The sequence below is a fragment of the Olea europaea genome, chromosome 12 (genome assembly GCF_002742605.1).
Source record: "Olea europaea var. sylvestris chromosome 12, O_europaea_v1, whole genome shotgun sequence".
NCBI classification, from domain to species: Eukaryota; Viridiplantae; Streptophyta; class Magnoliopsida; order Lamiales; family Oleaceae; genus Olea; species Olea europaea.
In genome coordinates, this window is record NC_036248.1 from 17,126,982 (window position 1) to 17,147,897 (window position 20,916).

General features: G+C 33.5%; 2 protein-coding genes across 11 annotated transcripts; both read right to left on the minus strand.

The window, feature by feature from the left end:
* Positions 1-234: 234 nt before the first annotated feature.
* On the minus strand, positions 235-5,477 carry LOC111405920 (pyruvate kinase, cytosolic isozyme-like). Of its 6 annotated transcripts, XM_023035029.1 has the most exons (5): positions 4,604-4,636; positions 4,238-4,513; positions 1,756-2,217; positions 757-1,501; positions 235-536 (listed from the first exon to the last, which is right to left on the minus strand). In XM_023035029.1, exons 1-5 carry the CDS (start codon positions 4,619-4,621, stop codon positions 469-471), a joined length of 1,569 nt encoding a protein of 522 aa, XP_022890797.1. In that variant the 5' UTR covers positions 4,622-4,636; the 3' UTR covers positions 235-468. The 6 variants fall into 6 exon arrangements, with proteins under 6 accessions (XP_022890797.1, XP_022890798.1, XP_022890801.1 ...); XM_023035030.1 differs by lacking the exons at positions 235-536; positions 4,604-4,636 and adding an exon at positions 5,171-5,477 and having other exon boundaries at positions 584-1,501; positions 4,238-4,547; XM_023035033.1 differs by lacking the exons at positions 235-536; positions 4,604-4,636 and adding an exon at positions 5,171-5,372 and having other exon boundaries at positions 584-1,501; positions 4,238-4,509.
* A 4,765-nt stretch (positions 5,478-10,242) lies between these two features.
* On the minus strand, positions 10,243-15,171 carry LOC111405921 (pyruvate kinase, cytosolic isozyme-like). Of its 5 annotated transcripts, none has more exons than XM_023035038.1 (4): positions 14,970-15,171; positions 14,037-14,308; positions 11,555-12,016; positions 10,243-11,300 (listed from the first exon to the last, which is right to left on the minus strand). In XM_023035038.1, the coding sequence occupies exons 2-4, from the start codon at positions 14,292-14,294 to the stop codon at positions 10,488-10,490; spliced, it is 1,533 nt and encodes a 510-aa protein (XP_022890806.1). In that variant the 5' UTR covers positions 14,295-14,308; positions 14,970-15,171; the 3' UTR covers positions 10,243-10,487. The 5 variants fall into 5 exon arrangements, with proteins under 5 accessions (XP_022890806.1, XP_022890805.1, XP_022890803.1 ...); XM_023035037.1 differs by having other exon boundaries at positions 14,037-14,312; XM_023035035.1 differs by having other exon boundaries at positions 14,037-14,342.
* Between the last annotated feature and the right edge of the window lie 5,745 nt (positions 15,172-20,916).

The following is a 20,916-nucleotide window of genomic DNA, read 5'->3' on the forward strand; positions in this document are numbered from 1 at the left end:
TTAATTGACAATTCTCAGTAACACAAATTCTAGGCAATTTTATTCCTTAGAAATAGTTTTCTTTCCACCCAAATTTTATTATTGCAATCAAACGGACCCTCAGTGCAAACCAAGCAGATAAAATTCTCCTAAAATCAATAATGTGGCAATGCAAATTAACTCCAAAAGTAGCCAAAAAATAAAAACCTAGAATACTAAGGACAGTAGTCAAAAACTGCATTATAAAACAGAGGATCAGTTCGTAAGTTTCCCTTCATTTTTATTATCTTCTAGAATATCAAGTTTAACACTAACGTGTAACTTGAAAATTAAGCTGCACTCAAAAGGAAGCTTCACAAAAGGAAACAAATGCCCAACCGGAGATGCCAGAATCAGGGCTCATCAAGTATATAGTAACACGTGTTACCAAATTTAAGCAAAATAAAAGCATAAATCAAAATAGAAGTGTAAGTTTGAAGCACATCACGTTCACTTGACTATGCATATCTTGATAACAGATGCAGCTCCAATACGGTGCAGCGCCACGACAGCATCGCCTGACTGAGTTGCAGGTCACTAAAGGAAACAAATGCCCAACCGGAGATGCCAGAATCAGGGCTCATCAAGTATATAGTAACACGTGTTACCAAATTTAAGCAAAATAAAAGCATAAATCAAAATAGAAGTGTAAGTTTGAAACACATCACGTTCACTTGACTATGCATATCTTGATAACAGATGCAGCTCCAATACGGTGCAGCGCCACGACAGCATCGCCTGACTGGCACAACCCTTTCTTAGTGGCAGATTTCAAGGCAGCTTCCAAGATTTCTTCAGTTGACTCAGAATCAGTTGCTTTTGCAGATCCTTCAGCAAGGATAGGTATCAATCCCCTGTATATCAGACTATGCCTAGCCGGTGTTTCATCACTTACAGCCCAATCAAATGAATCTGTCGTGAGAACTGGAACAACAACTGATAAAATTGGGACTGCTGGCCTATATTTTGCAACTAACTTCGCTGTAGTCCCACCACGTGTCATCACTACAATGAGTTTTGCTTTAGCCTTGTTAGCAGTGCGCACAGCTGATGACGCCAGAGACTCCAATGGGCTCATTGGGAGTGGGGTCGACCTAATCATCTCCTTGAAGATCGCTCCATAGTCGAGCGAAGACTCTGCTTCAATACAGATTTTAGCCATTACTTTTACAGCAAGCTCAGGATAAGCCCCAGCAGCACTCTCCCCACTTAGCATAACGCAATCAGTACCATCCAAGACGGCATTAGCTACATCGGTTGCCTCAGCACGAGTGGGTCTTGGAGACTTAATCATGGATTCAAGCATCTGTGTGGCAGTTACAACAGGCTTGCCAACAAGATTACACTTGTATATCATCATTTTCTGTGCCAGGAAAATCTTTTCAACTGGAATTTCCATTCCAAGATCACCACGCGCCACCATGAATGAATCCGTCTCACGAAGGATTTCATCAAAGTTAACCACTCCCTCCTGATTTTCAACCTTCAAATATAATCCAACAATCAAATAAATAAATAAGAAACCTAGAAGGGGGACCATCCAATTTATGACTTGCCAAAACCGGTCGATCCCCTGTGGAAAACTATTAGGAGGAATGAGGAGAAATACAATATTACTAGAAGGATGTAGTGTAACCAATTGGCACGATATGCTAGTCTTTTCTTCCTGTTCTCTTATCCTCCAAAAAAATGTAAATAAAAAATCACTAAAAGAAAATTGGAAAAGAATTTACTTACCTTTGACATTAACTGTATGCGCTTGGCATGAGGGCCAAGAACCTTACGTACATTAACCAGGTCAGAGCCCTTGCGAACAAATGAGAGAGCAATCATATCAATGTTATTAGGAACACCCCATTGCAGGATATCTTCCTTGTCCTTATCTGTAAGTGTGGGAAGATCCACTATCACACCAGGTAAATTGACATTTTTCCTCTCCCCTAGCATAGCAGTATTTTCACAACGGCATCTCACAGTTCCAGAGGCTGGATCACATGTCAAAACAGAAAGAGTGATAGTACCATCTGCACAGAGAATAGGATTTCCAGGCTTCAAGTCAATAGCCAACTTCTGGTAGCTCATTGAGATCATTTTTTCATCTCCTTTTATGCTGTAATCAGTGGTTACAGTGATTTCCTGGCCTTCTTTAAGTTGAATAGGTTTTCCATCCTTCAAGAAACCAGTTCGAATCTCAGGTCCCTGCATAAAAAATGACACACTGTTCAGCTCCAAGCAGTATCAAGAAGTTGAAAATGACAGTTTACAATTATCCTGGAAAAAAGTTTATTTAGGGATGGAAGCAATAAAATCAATGAGATTAAGATCAAATCCAAAACTAGACATCTATCAGTCATAAACATGGCATGAAAGGGACATAACTGACCAAAGTACGAAACATGTGATAGTGGAAAATGATTTTTCAGGCAGTTGGTTAATTCTCACAGAATTCAAAGGCGAGACAAAGTTCAAAATCTTTATGGAAACACTTCGGCCCGTTTGATTAATGTTTCAATTTTCAATTTTGAGTTCATTTTCAATTTTCTGTTTTTAATGTTTGCTTTAAGACTGCTAAAAACACGTTTGGTTTATCATTCTGGAAATTTTTTTCTTAAAACAAAAAACTAGAAAATACTTTTGATTTTGAATTTTGAGAAATCGTTTTATACATTTTATTTCATGAAATTTGATTAATCAAATCAATTTTATGTTAGTAATATATACATTTTAAAGTTGGTAAATCTTAGAATATTTTTTCTTCGCTACAAAAGCAAAACAAAACCATATAATAGATGAGTTGCAAAACATACGAAATAAAATATAAAAATTAATGACATGAACTGAGAGTTTTTATCTATATTCATTTAAATACATTTTTTAGATTTTTTATGTAAATAATAAAGAGCTTGAACTATGTTTATTTTTTTATTTTTCTAGAATTTTTAAAATTTTATTATTTAAGAATTTTTGTTTTTAAAACTTTTTAGTTCTTTATTTTTTCTAAAATTTATCAAAATTTTTTTATTAGAATTCTATATATATATATAGATAGAATTTTTAATTTTTATAATTTTATGTAAACTCTTATTTCTCATGTTTTGAGAGTGTTTTCAAAATTTTCATTGAAAAACGTCAAAAATGATTTTTGGACTTTATGTTATAAGCTTAACCTTATTTTTGAAATGCATTTTCAAAAATATCAACCCAAACAAGTTTTGGGTGTTTTGCAAAGCTGAAAATAGCAAATCAAGCGCACCCTTCTTTTTCAAGACATCAAATGTACGAGTAAGTTGGTTCATGTAGAACTAGATAATAGAACAAGACGAGGTCTATCATATAAAAATAAATAAAATTTATAGAGAAATGCAAGGAACGATAGAATTTCGTGCCTAAATAGCACTGCCCCAAGTTTTGGAATCACGATGATTTTCTTAAACATTTCTGCAGTTTGGCTGTGTCCAACTTTGGTGTTATATTCTATAAAATAACGAAAAAAATGATTCAAAGATAAAAAGGAAAGAAGAGAGATTCAGAATCTACAAGGTTTTGTTTCTTCTCAGCAATTTTTTCATCGTCTGAGAAACTAAGCAGCATTTCCCCTAATATCATTTCTGTAACTTTTGCGGAAAATAACTAGCAAGTTTCCATCATATATTGTGGCTGGCAGTGGCAACATCACGGGCAAAATGCCTATTCTTTGTGGATGTCAAAATCATATTGCTCTTTTAATTTAACCAAGAATAAAACCCTTTTAAGGTAGCTCAAAAATCAACCTAACCTCTTTGCTCGATTACTGAACAAGGTGATGTGTTCCTTTATGGACACTTCTCCTTACCCTTCAATTTCCACCCCAACAAAACACGGGCTAAATTATTTACATCTTTGATTTAGACATCCTGACTTGTATGTATAAGAAACAGAAAAAATGGCTAAATAAATACTTCTCCTTGTCTAATATAATAATCTGACATCATCTCTAGCAATAAAAGAATTTTCAACAATTGATTTCATCATTGAATATTCAAATCATAAAAAAGTTCATTTATCCTTGGGGCCTAGAAAAAAATATATTAATATGAAACTAACATAAGATCTTAGAAACACGCTATGCAGAAAAATCAAGTTCATCTTCATCAGCTCAAATCACAAAACTTGTTAGTGAAAAACAGGTGCAGGCTTAGGCAAACGGTTCTCAATATACAAATGTGAGTGCAATACAGACCTTGGTATCAAGCATGACAGCACAAAGGATTTGAGTGTTGTGCATAGCAATCCTGAGGTTGTCCAGAGTCTCCTGATGGTAATCATGGGTCCCATGCGAAAAGTTGAACCTGGCAACGTTCATTCCGGCTCTAAGGAGCTTCTCCGCCATTGGCACTGACCGAGACGCTGGCCCCAAAGTGCACACAATCTTTGTCTTGGGGACACGGCCATCATTTGGAATCCCCTTCAAAATTCCCTCAATGTCTATGTTTGCCATTTTCATTTCCCTGTCTTTCTAAAGGCACAAAGAATTCAGTCCAGTACACTACCTATCAGTGAAAGAGCAAAAACTCATATTAGCAATATAAAGATCAAAACAACTTACTATTGGTCCTATCAACATAACAAAAGCAAACTGGAAAAGGCTACTTCGTTATCAAACAAGTGATAACGAAATCATACATGAATCCTACTAAAACAATATATTCATTGATGTTTTCTTTTCATTTTGGGGCAATTTGTCGAGTATTCTGCAGAATCAAAATTATCATGTCCAACTTGCCTTAGCAACAAATTCCACGCCGTACCCAAAAAGAAAAGCAGAAGAACAGTACATAAATAAAATTTGAAGAAAGATCGGCGATTTTCACAAGTAACAAATTTTCTGCATATACTTCATATTATCCACAAAAATATAAAAAAAAAACACAACGTGGGTGGTCCATAAGAAGGCAGTTTTCGCCCAACAAAACAAAATAAACAACGATTTGACAGAAAATACAAGAATTTCAACAAAACTAAAAACATAGAAAAGTACGGCAACAGAACTTTTAGATCTACAACCACCAAAAAACCATTTCAAACAGAAACAAAATGGAAATTACCAATATAAGAGAGAAAATAGCATTTAGAATGAAATTAGCAAAATCGGTACACAAATCATTACACTCACCACAGGAGTTTAAAGTTGAAGTAGAGGAGCAGCCCACAGATTTTTCTCTCTATGTTTGAGCTGAAGATTCCAGTTTGCACGCCGTAGACATCAAATTAATTACAGTGTGCGATTTAAGGGTACACCGTTTTGGGGATCTTAGAACAAATTACAGAATATGCTTACACCGTGTTTGTTGGCGAATCTTTACCACTGTATTGTAAAAGTAAAATTAAGTAATTACAAGTTTTTTGATTAATTATAATTTAAAATAAATAAGTTGCTTTGTTTTCGTTCTGTTTTTCTTCTTTTTGTTTCCACGGCCTATTTCTTCTTTCATTCTAAATTGAAGTTAATATCTAAAAATTATTTTCGAAATAAGTAATTTTACTTTATTTAAAGAAAATATAAAAGGTAGTCATTGAACTTTTAGTAAAATTTTAATTGAGATCTAAACTTTAATTTATCTTTCATTCTAATACCGATCCTCATCTATACTAGCGAATATTGTACAATTATTGGTCATATGGTAATTGAATTTCTATAAAATCACTTTGTAAGACCCTAAATTAAAAGATAAAAACGTGACTTTATGGTAAATTGACACATCCTTAGTGTTTGCATGGAAAATTTGTTTTGTAAATTGGCCATAGCAATTGCATAGAAAATCCATTGCGATAGACTATTAATTAAGTAAATTTTATAAATTTAGGATAGTCACGTGACGAAGTGGTAGTCTTATTTGGTACAAATTAAATTTAAATTTTAATGTAAGTCAGAGTTAATAGTCCCACAACTTTGTAATAACATATTTTATTAATTTTTATCAAAATCTACTAAAAATTTAATTTTAATTTCCACCAAACAGAGGTTAAAATTAAAGTTCGGTATTTCATTTAAGTAATTTAAAATAAGTGCCGAAATTAAAATTTTGTTGAAAATTCGAGAAATTTAATGCAAAACTGAAATATACTTTGAAGTCATTTTACTTACTTTTAAGTGATTGGTAAGAAGCAAGGAAAACTTATAAGAAAGCGGCTTGGGCCTGGATGATGACAAATGAGGCGATTGAGTGTCCAAATGCCGCATCCCACATGAAAAAGATGTAACAATATTGTCCAAAAACAAGACAACATGTGTTAAATGTCTCTATCTTCATTCAACTTTTTTGAAAATTTCATTGTTATTAGTGAAATTTACATGCTTTTAGAGTTGTCACTTAATTTTTTTTCAAATATTTTATAAACAAAGTTATGAACTATATTATCTCATATGTCACTTCATTATTCGTCATTTGAAAAGGTAACATAGCAGATGAAATGGTAAATTTGATAATGTTTTAGTAAGTTCATCCAGTCCATAACTTTTAAAACGACGATTGATGGAGTGATGAATAGAATTATATTTTAGCATGTTTAAGGATAATTTAGAGAACTTTTAAAATTTAATTGCAACTGGCAATCCTTTGAGAAAGTTTACTGACAAAACTCGAAAGTCATTTAAAGTTCAATAACTGTTAAAAAAAGTCTTTAAAAAGTTCATAATAACTGAGATATTTGAAGTGTATGATGCATGTACCAGCACCGGATGGATGTAGAAGTAAGATTGTATCATCAACACATTGTGCATTCTTGATTTGTTAAGTGTTCAATTTGAAGAGAAAAAAAAGAATGACCAATGAGAAGAAAAAACTATTGGATTTTGTTATAGATTGGTGTAGTATTAAAATAAGATGGGTTTATTAGTTAATTTTCTCTTTATATGATCGAAATTTGTAGACGAAAAAGATTATCTAATTATGAACTTAGCAAAAATTACACACACATTAAAACTCAACACAACATGATAATCTTTTAAATTTGGAATGAATTGAAGATACTCCCTTCTAATCCACATCTAGACTAGAGCTTATTCTAAAGTTTAAAAGCTTAAATCTCACTAATGTTCTCGATAGATTAAGCAAAAAATGAAAATTGAGCGTTAGAGTATTCTTATAATTTATTTAGTCACGTCCCGTTTGGTACTCATTTTTTGTAAGAATGAGAATGACAAATACAGTCGTTACGCGTTTTCCAAAAAAACAAAGAAAGATAGGGACTTTTTGTGCTAATTACCCTATAAATTATGTTGTGATGTCCTAAAAGATAATCTATGAAGTTTGGTTGAAATTAATACTATATTAATTTATTGAATAAATAAATATTAAAAAGTATTTATTTAAATAATAAAGTTTTTGAAACAGTGACCTTGAAACTTTGAAGAATATTAGATACTGGATTATTTATATTCTAACTCATTAATATTAAATATTAGTAAAACTTGACTGAAAAATTTTCGTTACTTCATTAAAAATTTCAAGTTAACTAAAAAGTTAAACTACACATTTACATTTTAAACAGTTTAAAAGATGTGGATATGATTGACATTTTTGTACTTAGAATTTCCTTTTATCAATAATCCCTTAATTTTTAATTATAAGCAATAATTCACAGTAGGTTGTTACAGTCATACCACATTTTTAATAAATAAACCACATTTTAACTCCATTAAAAATCTCAAACTTTATGTATAACCATTTTCATCACATTCTTACCCTTATCATTTTATTAATTAGCAAATATTAACCTTAACGATGATTTTGGTTTATAATCTTGGTTAAGTTGCTTTAAAATAAGGAGCAAATACTCACAAATTTCTTTTCTTATTTAAAAATAGGGTTAATTTCACAAACTTTCATTGAACTTACGCGAAAATTACAAAACGGTCATTGAAATTTAAAACTTTCAAAAATGGTCACTTAAGTTTCGGACGGTTTCACTAATGGTCACTGAAGTTTTTAAAACTTGCACAAATGGTCACTGAATGTACCACAATGATTCTAATTCAAACTTAAGGATCGAAACACTTGACCATACAAAATTTTGAGGACCTCAGGTGAAAACTTCCGACTGGTGGAGCAAAGGCGATGGATTTTGAGGATTTTGAGTCACCACCTATGGACCACCACAACTCCAACTCCAACCACCTTGCCGTCGGACCAACATACCACCTTGAAGTCCTCACTTCACTCTTTCCAACTCACCCGACCAATGGCCGAAACTCCATTAGATCTACCTGAAATTTCCGATCAATGAAGGCTGCCCATGCAGCAAAAAGGGCCAAAAATTGCAACAACGAACTCAGACCATTCAGTCCCAATTTTCGATGCCGACGATGCTACCCACAATCGCGGACCACCATCCCTTTTTCTGTCTCTTTATGGCACATCCAATGAACCTATGGGTCACCGCCAATTTTGAATCAAACAAATCAAAAAATAAAGATCTCCAGCCATTTTTATTCACAACGAACTCGGACCATTCAACCCCAATTTTCGGCTCTAGCAACGCTACCCACGGTTGCGGACCACCATCCCTAGGACCATCTCTTCATGGCGCATCCAATGAACCTATGGGTCATCGCCAATTTTGAACCAACAGGGCTGAATCGAACCAGACAATCTTGCGCATCGAACATAATGAGAAAATCAAATCTACCTCCTTCAATTCCTCCTTTCCACATCATTGAGTCACAAAATTGGTCCCAATCGAGTCTCCAGCGGCATCATACGACCATGGGTAACAGCTCAGTTGCACCAATTAATCCAGAAACGACCCCAATCATCAAATTAAGCCAATTTCTAGGTGTTTTTAAGGTGGCCGAAAGTTTGCACATGAGGTCCTCAAAAAATTGTATGGTCACGTGTTTCAATCCTTAAGTTTGAATTAGAATCATTTTGGTACCTTCAGTGACCATTTATGCAAGTTTTAAAAACTTCAGTGACCATTAGTGAAATCTCCCGAAACTTAAGTGACCGTTTATGAAAATTTTAAACTTCAACGACTGTTTTGTAATTTTCGCGTAAGTTCAGTGATCGTTTGTGAAATTAACCCTTTAAAAATACGAAGGACTAATAATTTATTTTTTCAAACTAAACAAGAAAGGTAATAAAAAACAAGAAATACAAATTAATGGAAAGTTAAAAGATAGAAATTCTATTAAAAATGTTTAAAACTTAAGTGGGATAATGAGTAAATATTATAAATCTTTCGAGCAATTAAAATGTATTGAACTTATTAAAAAATATATATATACCGTTTGAACATAATTAGCCTTCGTCTATTTAGTTCATACATCAAAAGCTAGTATTAGACTGCGAACTAGAAATAGAATGTGAAAAGTGTCAAAAAGTTATTTTAAGACTCAAAGATGAAAAATCTAAAGGGTTCGGCTACATGTACACGAGGGTGTACACTCCGGTGTACACGCTCCTCACATGGGAGGTTAGCCGAAAGCATTTAATGGGCGTGGGGCACCTTCTCATGTGAGAGGCGTGTACACCGGAATGTACACCCCATGTACAAATGACTTTTTCCAAATCTAAATGAGCAAGGATTACAATTGGTGCGGTGATTCATAAAAGGTTGGCATTTTGAATGTGAATTTATAAATAAACTTTTGTAAATTTAATACACCATAACTAAATCTCAAGTAATATTTATGGCAAATGAATTTAGGGCATGTTTTATAGGCTTGGTTTTTCATGGAAAACTATTTTCCATTTTCATCCAAAAATGCATGTTTGATGGCAAAATTTTTCCATGAAATTGATTTTCTTGGTACAACCATTTGTGCACCATTTAAAGAAAAATGTTTTCTCATGGGTTTGATAGTTTCTCGTTTTCTAGCTTTTTTTTCCGACAATTAGAACAAATTTTATCCCTTCAATTGACAACTTCTATAAAAAACAAAGCCAAACGAGCACCAAAAGATCCAAAATTTCAATTTTTTTAGATGAAAATTATACCAGTCAAACACATTTAATTGACAATTCTCAGTAACACAAATTCTAGGCAATTTTATTCCTTAGAAATAGTTTTCTTTCCACCCAAATTTTATTATTGCAATCAAACGGACCCTCAGTGCAAACCAAGCAGATAAAATTCTCCTAAAATCAATAATGTGGCAATGCAAATTAACTCCAAAAGTAGCCAAAAAATAAAAACCTAGAATACTAAGGACAGTAGTCAAAAACTGCATTATAAAACAGAGGATCAGTTCGTAAGTTTCCCTTCATTTTTATTATCTTCTAGAATATCAAGTTTAACACTAACGTGTAACTTGAAAATTAAGCTGCACTCAAAAGGAAGCTTGAGTTGCAGGTCACTAAAGGAAACAAATGCCCAACCGGAGATGCCAGAATCAGGGCTCATCAAGTATATAGTAACACGTGTTACCAAATTTAAGCAAAATAAAAGCATAAATCAAAATAGAAGTGTAAGTTTGAAACACATCACGTTCACTTGACTATGCATATCTTGATAACAGATGCAGCTCCAATACGGTGCAGCGCCACGACAGCATCGCCTGACTGGCACAACCCTTTCTTAGTGGCAGATTTCAAGGCAGCTTCCAAGATTTCTTCAGTTGACTCAGAATCAGTTGCTTTTGCAGATCCTTCAGCAAGGATAGGTATCAATCCCCTGTATATCAGACTATGCCTAGCCGGTGTTTCATCACTTACAGCCCAATCAAATGAATCTGTCGTGAGAACTGGAACAACAACTGATAAAATTGGGACTGCTGGCCTATATTTTGCAACTAACTTCGCTGTAGTCCCACCACGTGTCATCACTACAATGAGTTTTGCTTTAGCCTTGTTAGCAGTGCGCACAGCTGATGACGCCAGAGACTCCAATGGGCTCATTGGGAGTGGGGTCGACCTAATCATCTCCTTGAAGATCGCTCCATAGTCGAGCGAAGACTCTGCTTCAATACAGATTTTAGCCATTACTTTTACAGCAAGCTCAGGATAAGCCCCAGCAGCACTCTCCCCACTTAGCATAACGCAATCAGTACCATCCAAGACGGCATTAGCTACATCGGTTGCCTCAGCACGAGTGGGTCTTGGAGACTTAATCATGGATTCAAGCATCTGTGTGGCAGTTACAACAGGCTTGCCAACAAGATTACACTTGTATATCATCATTTTCTGTGCCAGGAAAATCTTTTCAACTGGAATTTCCATTCCAAGATCACCACGCGCCACCATGAATGAATCCGTCTCACGAAGGATTTCATCAAAGTTAACCACTCCCTCCTGATTTTCAACCTTCAAATATAATCCAACAATCAAATAAATAAATAAGAAACCTAGAAGGGGGACCATCCAATTTATGACTTGCCAAAACCGGTCGATCCCCTGTGGAAAACTATTAGGAGGAATGAGGAGAAATACAATATTACTAGAAGGATGTAGTGTAACCAATTGGCACGATATGCTAGTCTTTTCTTCCTGTTCTCTTATCCTCCAAAAAAATGTAAATAAAAAATCACTAAAAGAAAATTGGAAAAGAATTTACTTACCTTTGACATTAACTGTATGCGCTTGGCATGAGGGCCAAGAACCTTACGTACATTAACCAGGTCAGAGCCCTTGCGAACAAATGAGAGAGCAATCATATCAATGTTATTAGGAACACCCCATTGCAGGATATCTTCCTTGTCCTTATCTGTAAGTGTGGGAAGATCCACTATCACACCAGGTAAATTGACATTTTTCCTCTCCCCTAGCATAGCAGTATTTTCACAACGGCATCTCACAGTTCCAGAGGCTGGATCACATGTCAAAACAGAAAGAGTGATAGTACCATCTGCACAGAGAATAGGATTTCCAGGCTTCAAGTCAATAGCCAACTTCTGGTAGCTCATTGAGATCATTTTTTCATCTCCTTTTATGCTGTAATCAGTGGTTACAGTGATTTCCTGGCCTTCTTTAAGTTGAATAGGTTTTCCATCCTTCAAGAAACCAGTTCGAATCTCAGGTCCCTGCATAAGAAATGACACACTGTTCAGCTCCAAGCAGTATCAAGAAGTTGAAAATGACAGTTTACAATTATCCTGGAAAAAAGTTTATTTAGGGATGGAAGCAATAAAATCAATGAGATTAAGATCAAATCCAAAACTAGACATCTATCAGTCATAAACATGGCATGAAAGGGACATAACTGACCAAAGTACGAAACATGTGATAGTGGAAAATGATTTTTCAGGCAGTTGGTTAATTCTCACAGAATTCAAAGGCGAGACAAAGTTCAAAATCTTTATGGAAACACTTCGGCCCGTTTGATTAATGTTTCAATTTTCAATTTTGAGTTCATTTTCAATTTTCTGTTTTTAATGTTTGCTTTAAGACTGCTAAAAACACGTTTGGTTTATCATTCTGGAAATTTTTTTCTTAAAACAAAAAACTAGAAAATACTTTTGATTTTGAATTTTGAGAAATCGTTTTATACATTTTATTTCATGAAATTTGATTAATCAAATCAATTTTATGTTAGTAATATATACATTTTAAAGTTGGTAAATCTTAGAATATTTTTTCTTCGCTACAAAAGCAAAACAAAACCATATAATAGATGAGTTGCAAAACATACGAAATAAAATATAAAAATTAATGACATGAACTGAGAGTTTTTATCTATATTCATTTAAATACATTTTTTAGATTTTTTATGTAAATAATAAAGAGCTTGAACTATGTTTATTTTTTTATTTTTCTAGAATTTTTAAAATTTTATTATTTAAGAATTTTTGTTTTTAAAACTTTTTAGTTCTTTATTTTTTCTAAAATTTATCAAAATTTTTTTATTAGAATTCTATATATATATATAGATAGAATTTTTAATTTTTATAATTTTATGTAAACTCTTATTTCTCATGTTTTGAGAGTGTTTTCAAAATTTTCATTGAAAAACGTCAAAAATGATTTTTGGACTTTATGTTATAAGCTTAACCTTATTTTTGAAATGCATTTTCAAAAATATCAACCCAAACAAGTTTTGGGTGTTTTGCAAAGCTGAAAATAGCAAATCAAGCGCACCCTTCTTTTTCAAGACATCAAATGTACGAGTAAGTTGGTTCATGTAGAACTAGATAATAGAACAAGACGAGGTCTATCATATAAAAATAAATAAAATTTATAGAGAAATGCAAGGAACGATAGAATTTCGTGCCTAAATAGCACTGCCCCAAGTTTTGGAATCACGATGATTTTCTTAAACATTTCTGCAGTTTGGCTGTGTCCAACTTTGGTGTTATATTCTATAAAATAACGAAAAAAATGATTCAAAGATAAAAAGGAAAGAAGAGAGATTCAGAATCTACAAGGTTTTGTTTCTTCTCAGCAATTTTTTCATCGTCTGAGAAACTAAGCAGCATTTCCCCTAATATCATTTCTGTAACTTTTGCGGAAAATAACTAGCAAGTTTCCATCATATATTGTGGCTGGCAGTGGCAACATCACGGGCAAAATGCCTATTCTTTGTGGATGTCAAAATCATATTGCTCTTTTAATTTAACCAAGAATAAAACCCTTTTAAGGTAGCTCAAAAATCAACCTAACCTCTTTGCTCGATTACTGAACAAGGTGATGTGTTCCTTTATGGACACTTCTCCTTACCCTTCAATTTCCACCCCAACAAAACACGGGCTAAATTATTTACATCTTTGATTTAGACATCCTGACTTGTATGTATAAGAAACAGAAAAAATGGCTAAATAAATACTTCTCCTTGTCTAATATAATAATCTGATATCATCTCTAGCAATAAAAGAATTTTCAACAATTGATTTCATCATTGAATATTCAAATCATAAAAAAGTTCATTTATCCTTGGGGCCTAGAAAAAAATATATTAATATGAAACTAACATAAGATCTTAGAAACACGCTATGCAGAAAAATCAAGTTCATCTTCATCAGCTCAAATCACAAAACTTGTTAGTGAAAAACAGGTGCAGGCTTAGGCAAACGGTTCTCAATATACAAATGTGAGTGCAATACAGACCTTGGTATCAAGCATGACAGCACAAAGGATTTGAGTGTTGTGCATAGCAATCCTGAGGTTGTCCAGAGTCTCCTGATGGTAATCATGGGTCCCATGCGAAAAGTTGAACCTGGCAACGTTCATTCCGGCTCTAAGGAGCTTCTCCGCCATTGGCACTGACCGAGACGCTGGCCCCAAAGTGCACACAATCTTTGTCTTGGGGACACGGCCATCATTTGGAATCCCCTTCAAAATTCCCTCAATGTCTATGTTTGCCATTTTCACTTCCCTGTCTTTCTAAAGGCACAAAGAATTCAGTCCAGTACACTACCTATCAGTGAAAGAGCAAAAACTCATATTAGCAATATAAAGATCAAAACAACTTACTATTGGTCCTATCAACATAACAAAAGCAAACTGGAAAAGGCTACTTCGTTATCAAACAAGTGATAACGAAATCATACATGAATCCTACTAAAACAATATATTCATTGATGTTTTCTTTTCATTTTGGGGCAATTTGTCGAGTATTCTGCAGAATCAAAATTATCATGTCCAACTTGCCTTAGCAACAAATTCCACGCCGTACCCAAAAAGAAAAGCAGAAGAACAGTACATAAATAAAATTTGAAGAAAGATCGGCGATTTTCACAAGTAACAAATTTTCTGCATATACTTCATATTATCCACAAAAATATAAAAAAAAAACACAACGTGGGTGGTCCATAAGAAGGCAGTTTTCGCCCAACAAAACAAAATAAACAACGATTTGACAGAAAATACAAGAATTTCAACAAAACTAAAAACATAGAAAAGTACGGCAACAGAACTTTTAGATCTACAACCACCAAAAAACCATTTCAAACAGAAACAAAATGGAAATTACCAATATAAGAGAGAAAATAGCATTTAGAATGAAATTAGCAAAATCGGTACACAAATCATTACACTCACCACAGGAGTTTAAAGTTGAAGTAGAGGAGCAGCCCACAGATTTTTCTCTCTATGTTTGAGCTGAAGATTCCAGTTTGCACGCCGTAGACATCAAATTAATTACAGTGTGCGATTTAAGGGTACACCGTTTTGGGGATCTTAGAACAAATTACAGAATATGCTTACACCGTGTTTGTTGGCGAATCTTTACCACTGTATTGTAAAAGTAAAATTAAGTAATTACAAGTTTTTTGATTAATTATAATTTAAAATAAATAAGTTGCTTTGTTTTCGTTCTGTTTTTCTTCTTTTTGTTTCCACGGCCTATTTCTTCTTTCATTCTAAATTGAAGTTAATATCTAAAAATTATTTTCGAAATAAGTAATTTTACTTTATTTAAAGAAAATATAAAAGGTAGTCATTGAACTTTTAGTAAAATTTTAATTGAGATCTAAACTTTAATTTATCTTTCATTCTAATACCGATCCTCATCTATACTAGCGAATATTGTACAATTATTGGTCATATGGTAATTGAATTTCTATAAAATCACTTTGTAAGACCCTAAATTAAAAGATAAAAACGTGACTTTATGGTAAATTGACACATCCTTAGTGTTTGCATGGAAAATTTGTTTTGTAAATTGGCCATAGCAATTGCATAGAAAATCCATTGCGATAGACTATTAATTAAGTAAATTTTATAAATTTAGGATAGTCACGTGACGAAGTGGTAGTCTTATTTGGTACAAATTAAATTTAAATTTTAATGTAAGTCAGAGTTAATAGTCCCACAACTTTGTAATAACATATTTTATTAATTTTTATCAAAATCTACTAAAAATTTAATTTTAATTTCCACCAAACAGAGGTTAAAATTAAAGTTCGGTATTTCATTTAAGTAATTTAAAATAAGTGCCGAAATTAAAATTTTGTTGAAAATTCGAGAAATTTAATGCAAAACTGAAATATACTTTGAAGTCATTTTACTTACTTTTAAGTGATTGGTAAGAAGCAAGGAAAACTTATAAGAAAGCGGCTTGGGCCTGGATGATGACAAATGAGGCGATTGAGTGTCCAAATGCCGCATCCCACATGAAAAAGATGTAACAATATTGTCCAAAAACAAGACAACATGTGTTAAATGTCTCTATCTTCATTCAACTTTTTTGAAAATTTCATTGTTATTAGTGAAATTTAAATGCTCTTAGAGTTGTCACTTAATTTTTTTCAAATATTTTATACACAAAGTTATGAACTATAAATGACATAATATATTATCTCATATGTCACTTCGTTATTCATCATTTGAAAAGGTAACATAGCAGATGAAATGGTAAATTTGATAATGTTTTAGTAAGTTCATCCAGTCCATAACTTTTAAAACGACGATTGATGGAGTGATGAATAGAATTATATTTTAGCATGTTTAAGGATAATTTAGAGAACTTTTAAAATTTAATTGCAACTGGCAATCCTTTGAGAAAGTTTATTGACAGAACTCGAAAGTCATTTAAAGTACAATAACTGTTAAAAAAAGTCTTTAAAAAGTTCATAATAACTGAGATATTTGAAGTGAATGATGCATGTACCAGCACCGGATGGATGTAGAAGTAAGATTGTATCATCAACACATTGTGCATTTTTGATTTGTGAAGTGTTCAATTTGAAGAGAAAAAAAGAATGACCAATGAGAAGAAAAAACTATTGGATTTTGTTATAGATTGGTGTAGTATTAAAATAAGATGGGTTTATTAGTTAATTTTCTCTTTATATGATCGAAATTTGTAGACGAAAAAGATTATCTAATTATGAACTTAGCAAAAATTACACACACATTAAAACTCAACACAACATGATAATCTTTTAAATTTGGAATGAATTGAAGATACTCCCTTCTAATCCACATCTAGACTAGAGCTTATTCTAAAGTTTAAAAGCTTAAATCTCACTAATGATCTCGATAGATTAAGCAAAAAATGAAAATTGAGCGTTAGAGTATTCTTATAATTTATTTAGTCACGTCCCGTTTGGTACTCATTTTTGTAAGAATGAGAATGACAAATACAGTCGTTACGAAATCCACACAAGAGATAAAAAGTCAAATATGATGATTTGATGTGACAAATAACAGTCATATTTTTCATTTTTGTGGCAAAAAAAGGGGGAATCCAACTGAGCTTAAATTGAATTGTATTATGTAATTGGTTACTTTAAATTTTCGTACTAGTTAAATTGTAGTTTGCCCAACAAGAATGTTGCTTATATTAATAATGGAAGATAACAGATGCCCATAAAATTCTGATTGCACCAACATAGGGGAGAAATATATTAGAGATTTGTAGCGCATATTTTACTTGGTCTTTTATCTCTTCATTCAATTTTTATTTTCTTTTTGATTGGCCAAGTTGAATTTTCGACTCCACAGATGTCATCATCTCTATAGAGGGTTTTTTTTTTTTTTTTTTAATAAACACTATAGATGACACATTTTATTAATCAAAAAAATTTAAAAATACAAAAAAATAAATAAAAACATATCACATTCAGAGATAGAGAGTAAAGTCACAGGTTAAAGCATCACACTTCATCTGCACTAACCTTATTCCTCGAAGTGTCTTTCTTGCTCATGATCACTTCCAGGAAAGAGATTTTGCATATATATGATCATTCCCTACGTTCGAAAAGTTCATAATTTCATCACAGTCTTCATTCATGTCTCCAAGAGCATTCCAACATATTCACTTATCGTCGACTAAAAGATCTGAAACTTATTTCCAGATCAATCTAACCCATAAAACCACAAAACCATCAATCACATGCTATTCAGATGCACCTTAACAGAATACAAGCTACTGGAAGCAGCTGGAAGCTTGAAGAAACTGTAAGAATCAGCCAGGGAGCAGCAAACGGATTTAGCTATTAGTTAGTTGTAAATATACACGTGTCACAATTGTATTGGTTAGTTTGTTGAGTTTGTTGATCAAAATTTCTATTTATACCGTGTTGTAAATATCATTTGGATGAGATGAATTAAATTCATTATTTTCTCCTATTTTGCAATTTGGTAGCAGAGCAAAATTAATATGTTTCATCTCTTTCTCCACTTCATCATTGATTGTTCGAAGTTCTGATTTCTATTCCGAGCAAGAACTTCATGGCCATTGAAACGATCAATCAGTCAGCAAACTCCTCTTCCATAAACAGCACTAACATTGATGATGAAACCAGCCCGTACTACTTACATCACACTGATAATCCAGTATTGGTACTTTTCTCACAACCATTAACGGGAGACGATTATGTTTCATGGAGTAGATCCATGAAAATTGCCCAATCTGTCAAGAACAAATTGGGATTCATTGACGGTTCTATACCTCAGTCAAGGGACAATGATGATTTCTCAAAATCCTAGATACGCAACAATAATATAGTCATCTCGTGGATCCTCAATTCAGTATCCAAGGACATTTCAGCAAGCATTATATATGCAGAATCTGCTTATGAAATTTGGAATGACCTTAGAGAGAGATACCAACAAAGGAATGGCCCTCGCATCTTTCAATTGAGGAGAGAGTTAATGAATCTTACGTAGGGTCAATCATGTAACGCCCCGACCCCTTGTGGACCGGAACACTACTTACTTTACTTAACTAACCGGTGGTTTAGGCATAGGAGAATATGTTTTAGCGGAAGTTTAATTTTTACAATGATAATTTTAACAACAACCTTTCGAATACTTTAAATAAAACACTGAATAAAAAAATAACGGAACGTAATTTATTTGAAGAAAACACAACTTGTTCTAGCGTTCAACGTTATTCAAATACTCTAAAGAAATAACATTGAAAACGTTCACAAAAATAAATCTAAATAACTGGTTCACCGGGTTTTTCCATGGGCTCATTGTACCACTCTCCATCTTTTCCATCATCCAGGCTCAAGGTAGAATCATATCAATTTGTAGAGAAGGGGTTAAACCCGTGAGTTAAAAAAAACTCAATAGATATCATTGGTGCATTCGTGATCAAGCTATACATTTCAAAGTTGTAACTTTAGAAACCTTTTCATAGTAGGATTTTAGGTAGAATCTTAAACACGTAGAGTCATGACTTAACACGACGTCTCGACCGGAAGTACATGCCATACCCGGAGGTACCATTAGACATGGAGGTGTATGCCGTACTGGAGGTACCATTAGACATACAAACATTAAGATAAATCTTCATTTGCTAGAAACTTATAACTTAATACGAATTAACACTTTGCACCTCTACCTACGGCCTACCTTGATTGATGTTTTGAACCTTGTTGAAAAATGCACTCCTTTGATATAAAAAAAACACTCCGTTGAGAATTGATGCTTGGAAAATACTTCTTGATAGCACCAAAACTTCTAGGAAAATCTAATTTTCCTCCCTCTCCTTTCTCCTTTTTTCTAGACTTGAAAACTCTTTCGTTTATGCTTAGAAACTTTTGTCTTGGTGTGAAAAATGTGTATGCATTGGGGCCTATTTATAGGTGAAAATCTCACAACTTAAGGACAAGTGAAGGGCCTAATACTGATTAATACGGGTGTCATTTATGTGGGGAGTCATAGGTTTAAGAAGGTGCTAGAAAATCGTGTATGAATTTGACTTTTCATATTTCGCGTACTTTGGTTGATACTGTACAGCTTTTAGTATTTCTATCATAACTTTTTCTCCTAATATCTGATTGAGGTAATTCAAAATGCATTGGAAAGCTAACTCAAAGACTACAACTTTTTTTGAAATATCATTTTTCAAATCGAATGTTTTCTATGTCATAAATGGGTCTCAAATGAAACTAAAAATCTGAAGTATACTTTAGCTATCCAATATTCATGTCTTAGTGCCACTAAGGTGTTTAAAATTATTTAGGGTTCTACATCCCTCACACCTTAATTAAAATTCTGTCCTCGAAATTTACCTTCTGATTGAGCGAATAGTGTTGAATACTTATTTTTTGGCTTCCTCTTTCCCTTCCCAAGTGGCATCTTTTATTTCATGATTATTCCATTGTATTTTGACCAATTGAATTTCTTTGTTCCTTAGTTTATGCACCTTTCAATCCAATATCCTAATTGCTACCTCTTCATAGGATAAGTCCTTTTGTACTTCCACGAATGGATAGTTCACTACATGATTAGGATCATGCACGTATTTCTTGATCATTGATACATAGAACACGTTGTGCACTGCAGATAACTCAGGTAGGAGAGTAACCCATAGGCTACATTTTCGACCCTATCAAGTATCTCGAATGGTCCTATATAGCGGGGTCGTAGCTTTCCTTTCTTGCCAAACCTAAGTACACCTTTCATCAGTGCCACTTTCAGAAACATTTTTTCTCCAACTTTGAATTCTAAATCCTTCCTCCTTGTATCCACATAGCTCTTCTATCGATCCTGTACTGCCTTTATCCTTGCATGGATCTTATCGATTACCTCAACCGTCCTTTCAATTATTTCTGGTCCCAAAACTCTCTTCTCTCCGACTTCATCCCAATGAACAGAGGACCTATATCTTCTACCATAGAGAGCTTCGTACGGTGCCATCCTGATAGTTGTTTGGAAGCTGTTATTATATGCGAATTCTACTAGGGGTATGTATGACTCCCAACTACCCCCTAAATCCAAAACACTTGCTCTTAGCATGTCTTCCAAAGTTTGAATGGTCCTTTCAAATTGACCATCGGACTGAGGGTGATATGCTGTACTAAAGTTCAGCTTCGTTCTCATAGTTCCTTGTAGACTTTTCCAAAATTTGGACGTGAACCTTGGGTCTCTGTCAGATACAATGGACACAGGTACGCTGTGTAATCTATCAACCTCCTTAATGTACAACTGTACCAATTGGTCTAAACTGAATGTCATTTTCACTGGAAAAAAATGAGCTGACTTTGTTAATCGATCCACTATTACCCATACAACGTTGTTTCCTCTTGCT